The following is a 6,404-nucleotide window of genomic DNA, read 5'->3' on the forward strand; positions in this document are numbered from 1 at the left end:
CAGATTTGTCACCGTTTTCTTTTTTGACCTGAAAAATGATACGAAAAAAAAGACTTTTTATATTTGAAATATTTCCAATCATCTAACAATTTGAAGTATTTACAAAGCTTTATGGCTAATATTCTTTCAAATAGAACACCAAGACTCGCGACTATAAATTTGCAACACCAAGATTCACGCAGGCCCACAGTTTGAGAACTAAGCGTGTGTGTACGAGCGTAAATAAACGGTTGGAACGCAACGACTAAAGCGCAACGTGCGTTGCATCATTACAGGCGGTAGCTTACAGCACAAGTACAGCGTTCATTGCACATTCAATCTTTCTTTCAGACGATGATATTTGATACGTTGCATACGTAATGCACATTTTTCAAAATAGAATTCATCAAACAACAAATCGACTGTGTTTCTGTAGAAAAAATGCAATTATGCCGATTCTTTGACATTTTCACTTTTTCAATCGTGTATATTTATGCAAAGCACTTGTTATTTATGGGAATTAGTTGAACGTTTTAATTAAATCAGTATTTTCTATCAGCAGGTTTTTAATCAAAATTTTCTGGGAACGATACGATTCTTGTTTACTTTAAAATCTGCTGACATTTCCTACACTTGTTCTTCAGGCAAACCGAATTTGTTCATATCTAAATTGTGAGATTGAAAACTATTATTATTTTTTGATCGTTTGCTCAAAAAGTTATGATTTATGATACACTAGAATCATTTTCGAATAAATGGTTCCTTAGGTTGCATTTTTGTTCAATTTTCTTTTCAACATTTAAATACGAAACATTTTTTATGATTTTTTTTACGCACGAACCGAAAACAGCTTTTATTGGGCAAATATGAAATATTTACATGTACCAACTTCACACTGTATACGCAGCGTCTTCGAAATTAATGCTGTTGCAAGCAATATTGAGGTTTTAATACTAAAACTTTTTACTTGATAAATTGCTTATTTTTCAAACTGAAATATCACAAAACTAAAATGCCCAACGTTGAGCTAACGCGATGTTTCGCCTTTGATAGCCCATGGAATACTGGCATTTATTTTTATAGAGACGCCACATGAAAGTGCAAAGCGTTTGGGTATTTCCATTTTATTGGAATTGTATCTTGTTCAATTGTAGGTAGCTCAAAGCGGCGACGCATTAAACACTCCATACGATCAGTTGCATTTGACGTGTTTCATTTTGAATAAAGTAGCATGGAAGTAAATTGCATGTCATGCACTGTGCGATATGCAGTACGTTCCAATCAAACGTAGCGACTTCAAACATTTATTTTGTTGATATTTAATAATCATTTCCACGTAGTAACAACAAAATGCAATTCGACTTCAAACTTCCTGAAATTTCAGTTTTTGGTGGAAAAATAAGATGCTGAAAGTTTCATGCTGATTGCATTAGCACAAGTTTGATTTTGGCCCAAATAGTAATAGGAAAATCACGTCTCTCCGTTTATTTTTATATTTAGACTTGAATTCTCAAATGCAAATCTTTATGGTAAAAATGAAGACGTCAAAATGATGTTTCAAATGAACTACGACTATTGTCGTCCTTTGTTGGATATCCATGGATGTGTTTAAAAACAGAATAATATAAAAACATAAACAGTATTTTTTCCGAATTTAACTTCTATCTTAGCGTATAATTTAGGTGCGGACATGCACCAGATTATAAATTGGAATTTTCTCAAGAAACGGTTCAGTACCAACAGCAAAACAACTGTCTTATTCCTTTCGCACACATTTTGTTCCACAAACAGTAACCGATCCTCAATTGCTACCTGGGCCATAATCCCACATCATTGCATTCCAAGAAAAAGGGCTAACGAAACAGTAAGAATGGTTGCATTCAAATGTAAATAAAAGCCATAGCCAGCCAAGCAAAGGTATCAGTTGGTCTTGAGATATTGAACCGTAAACATCGTAAGAGCTATCACATAAGTTTGAACGATATTCCAGTACAATCATCATTGCGTTTATTTTTTACATTTAAAAAGAAAAACTGAAAAAAAGTGAATCGAAAATGTCATCGATAATTTTCGCAAAAAATACGACTCCCTTCAATGGGGTAGAAAAAGTTCTCAAACTTTTCCTTTCCAAAATTGACATCGAAATAGGTGCAACTTTGGAAGAAATTGCATCAGAAATGCAATCGCAAGAAATATCCTTGGACAAGGAATTCAACGATCGTTTCTTGTCGGCCACAATCGACCAGTAAGTATTTGAATAGTTTTTTGTGATTTTTTTCCGATTTGTTTCCAAAGTAATTTCGATTTTTCAGTTCTTTTTTTGCATCAATTTACAACTTTTTTTTTCTATTTCCAGGGTTAAAGGCTCATTCAATGCATTTATGAGCAATCGTCGAGATCGTTTGATGGGACAAATATCTGTAGCAACAGACGAATCGATTTTTGTGCCGATGAAATTGATTGTGAAAGCTTGTGATTCAACCGTAACTGAATCACTCGGAATCACCAAGCCGAATGAAACACTTGTGCCAGCTGTAGAGCATGGATATTTAGACAATTTTAAGGGTGAATCGTCAAAACGTCCAGCAAAAAAACAGAAGAGATTTGTTAAAGCGAATCCTGTTTGTTATTCGAGCTCTCCTTCCTGTTTCGGCATGGAACACAAATGCCCTATTTGCTTCAAGCAATTCGTAACAATGCTCGCATTGTGGGTGCATCAACAAGAGACTCAACATTACTTGAATATGGTTCAGAACACGTGCGAGCATCTGCGGCCATTGAAACTCTTCGAGCTCAGCCCGAGTGATGATGAATTGATGCTACGACCACGGAAACTACCTCCCGGTTCTATGCGAGTGAAGCCGATCAAATGCAAATTTTGCCCTCGAGAATTCACACAGAAAACTTTCCTGAAGAAACACGAAGAGAAACATCAAGCTCAAAACGACACGCAACTAATCACCACGACAAAAGGTCGACCAACTTGTTTCAAATGCACCGTTTGTTCGAAACAATTCAGCAAGAAACTGTTATTCGTCCAACACCAACAAACGCATGTCAAGGCAGAATTTAGTTCGAGAAAATAGTTTTTAGGGGTTTAATCACATGGATTACGTATGGAAAACACTAGAAATAAGCAGAAAATAAGACAGTTTAATTAAGATCCATTCCAAGTTGAGTTACACATTAGCATTAGATTGTTCATCATTTAACGAAAATAAAAACTCTTTAAAAAATATAAATCATTTGGAAATTTTCAATTTATTCTCCATTCACCGTCAGCCAATGGGCAATGATTTTGAAATAATTGCAGGAAATTTATTCATTTCAAAGCATAGGAATTGTGGAGTTTAATTTTGGTCAAAAGTCTCTCTAATTTAAATTCTTTTTTTTCTTCAGAAGAAGGTCCCAACAAAACTGGTTCATTCGTAAGCTCAATTATGGGTTCAATGTTTCATCAGGCTTTCAATATTTCACTCATTTTCGAATCGTTGCAAAAGAGTATTGAAATCCTGTACTGAAAATTACCTGTGTGCGATTATTGTGAACCAGAATTTTGGCAACTTTTCTTGGGATTAAGTTGCTACTTTGCACGAATTGGCTTCTTTTTCCACCAAAAAATAACATTAACAGTGTCCAGATCTGTCAAACATACCCAGTCTATAATACCCAGTCTTTGTGTTTCTTGGGACCTAAAACGGATACGAGGGTCGCTGCATAAGTTTCTGGCCTAACCTATTTCTAGTGTTTTCAGATGCAATCTGACGATTCCATCGGAAAGTTTGACATTTTTTAGGCTAAAAAACACTATAGCAGGGATTGTTTCACATTACTGGGTGTGTCTAAGCCTCCTTTCCAAGGGATACCTGGAAAAATCGTAAATTTCAACAATAAACTTCATTTTTCGATATGGGAAAAATTGATTATTCTGTTGTTAACCACCTAAAAAACTTCGTTTATCCTCAATTTAATAATTTCTGGCTAACGAAACCATTATTTTATATTTTGGGCCTGCAAATATTCGATTGAATGAAGGCATGTCAAAAGGTGAAAATTCATGAAGTGACAGATAGTTCCCAGTTTTTGGCCCATTTTCTGAATATTTTCATTCCAAAAATGTCCGCTTTATTCAGAATTCATGGCACTACAATTCCAAAGTATAATAACAGTCATGTAAATCATTTTTTCCCAGAACGAAGCATTGCAATTTGCGAAAATCGTCTGTTTTTTCAGAAATAAGGAAAATTTTCTGTTATTTTCAAACACGATACTATCACTAAAACCTTCTGGGATGACATGCTATACTCATAAATGATAATTTTGTAATCTCTAGTGACGATTGAGGGTTTTTCAGCCTATCAAAATTGCATTATTGAGAGTTTGTAGGCCTATTTTTGTCCAAAACTCTTTTTTTTGGTTGAAAACATATTTGGAGGTTTTGACATGTGAAAGGCATTTACGTCACTAAAACCACATGTAATATTGACCTCATGCATGTCATACTAATGCCAAAGGATGCCCCAATCTCACTATAAGTCGTATGAGAATATTCCACCTTAAGGTTTCGCACAGCATCAATGTGTTCCGGCGTTACAGCTGATATTTTACGACTTTCCTGCGGACTCATTTTTGAGTGAGCTTCGTCAACATTTAAAATCGTTATACCACCTCTAAATACTTGGAATGGACCGAGTTTTATCACCCAAAGCGAATTTGAGGCTATCACGGCACTCTTGTTGAGTTAGTCCCTCTCAAAAATCGGAAAAAATCATTGCACTAAAATGTTTGCGGAAAAATTCAATTTTTTCATCAAATTGAAATATTCAAGCTCATAAAACACCACGATCCGTAGTGAATCAACAGTTGACGTCTGAGGAAACTTAGCTTAAAAAAGGTCAAACTTTTTGACTGACCCAAAGTTTTGCTTCGGAAAACACTAGAACTAGGTTAGGCCAGAAACTTAAGCAGCAACCTACGTAAAAAACCTGTGTTTAGGGGGTCCAAAAATTTGAGGCAATCACAATACTTTTCTTCCACGACATGGTCGTGTGGAAAAGTAAAACATATTACTGCCATTCTTTCGGCTTTAATTTAACCTTTAGAACTGTTTAAAGAGTTCAGCCGTTTATTGGATGGATGGTATATAGCAATGAACGATATAATGTGCAAATGCGTGTGTTACCACACGGCACTTTCGAATACAATTTGTGTATTTTTATTTCGCATTAATCAATGCAACCAACGTTTATTTAAACTTTGGACGGTTCGTTTGTTCGCTGCTGTTGATATTGACCATAGAAGAGGGTGTGTGTTTACTCTGACGAACACCACTTTTCTAATCACTTTGTCGCCGGCATTTTGGAATTCAACAGATTGCAAAGCGGTTAAATTGGATTAGTCACAAAAATGAAGTGATATAGGAATATGGTTGATAAACCATAATCAATTGCGTCTATTTTATGATGGGAAATATATAAATAGTTTCGTCATTTTTGTTGGCATTGAACTAATGAAAATGAGTTATGCTTTGCTCATAACCATGATGATAGTTCTACAAATATTAGATGAAAACAATCATAAAATCAGGCAGTTCATTGAAACCTGCGATCAAATTATTTGTACAATCTTTGAATGGATTCAAAGTTGCTAAGAAAGAGGAACACAATCTAAGAATCGATATGTTTGGATCATGTTCGAAATTTTTCTTGCCACAGATAATAATGTCTCAACAGAGGACAAAATGAGTGAATGATGGTAAATATCGAAAATCATTTAATTAGAAAAATGATTAAATCGTATTGCAAAGTTAAATGTTTTTCAACACAAAAAAAACTGTGTTTGAAAACATAATAAAAATCTCACTGTATTTCACATTATTTTTCTTGTCATTGAGATTCAAAATGATCGTTTTATTGATCCCCGGGAAAAAGATGAAGAAATGTCATTTCCTGATCTGAATTATGTTAAGTGAGAACGAATTCCTAATAAGAAAAAAAACGATATTATTTAATTTCATTAATCGGAGACACGGCAATTTGAGAGACTCAAGTTTCAATAAACGATAATGAACATTTATTCCACCATGTAACGCCACTCGCTCAAACATATTTTGATTTCTTCGAACCCACTCACGCAACACATATTTGATAAAGTTCTCAAAAACAGTGTCACGAATGAGAAAAATGTTAAAAATGATAACAAACAACTTAACAAACAACAATCTGAAATCAAAATTTCAATAGCACTTCTAAGTGATACCAACAATAAGATGCCAAACACCAGATTAAGTGCCAATCTCAGTAGCATTATATGTCGTCAATTGAATGAATGGAAATAAATGCTCTGGGAAATTTGTGCATACAACGTCAAAGCAATTGAAATTTCAATGCTTTTAAGTCAGTAGAACGTCAATGCTGCTAATGACA

At 34.5% G+C, this 6,404-nt stretch overlaps 1 protein-coding gene across 1 annotated transcript; it reads left to right on the top strand.

The window, feature by feature from the left end:
* The first annotated feature begins 1,849 nt into the window (after window positions 1–1,849).
* On the top strand, window positions 1,850–3,065 carry LOC129573298 (zinc finger protein 184-like). Its single transcript, XM_055453686.1, has 3 exons — window positions 1,850–1,865; window positions 2,128–2,224; window positions 2,336–3,065. The coding sequence occupies exons 1-3, from the start codon at window positions 1,850–1,852 to the stop codon at window positions 3,063–3,065; spliced, it is 843 nt and encodes a 280-aa protein (XP_055309661.1).
* The last annotated feature ends 3,339 nt before the right edge of the window (window positions 3,066–6,404 follow it).

This window comes from Sitodiplosis mosellana, unplaced genomic scaffold (genome assembly GCF_009176505.1).
Source record: "Sitodiplosis mosellana isolate CC-2019 unplaced genomic scaffold, AAFC_SMos_1.0 Smas_scaffold_6056, whole genome shotgun sequence".
Taxonomy (NCBI): domain Eukaryota; kingdom Metazoa; phylum Arthropoda; class Insecta; order Diptera; family Cecidomyiidae; genus Sitodiplosis; species Sitodiplosis mosellana.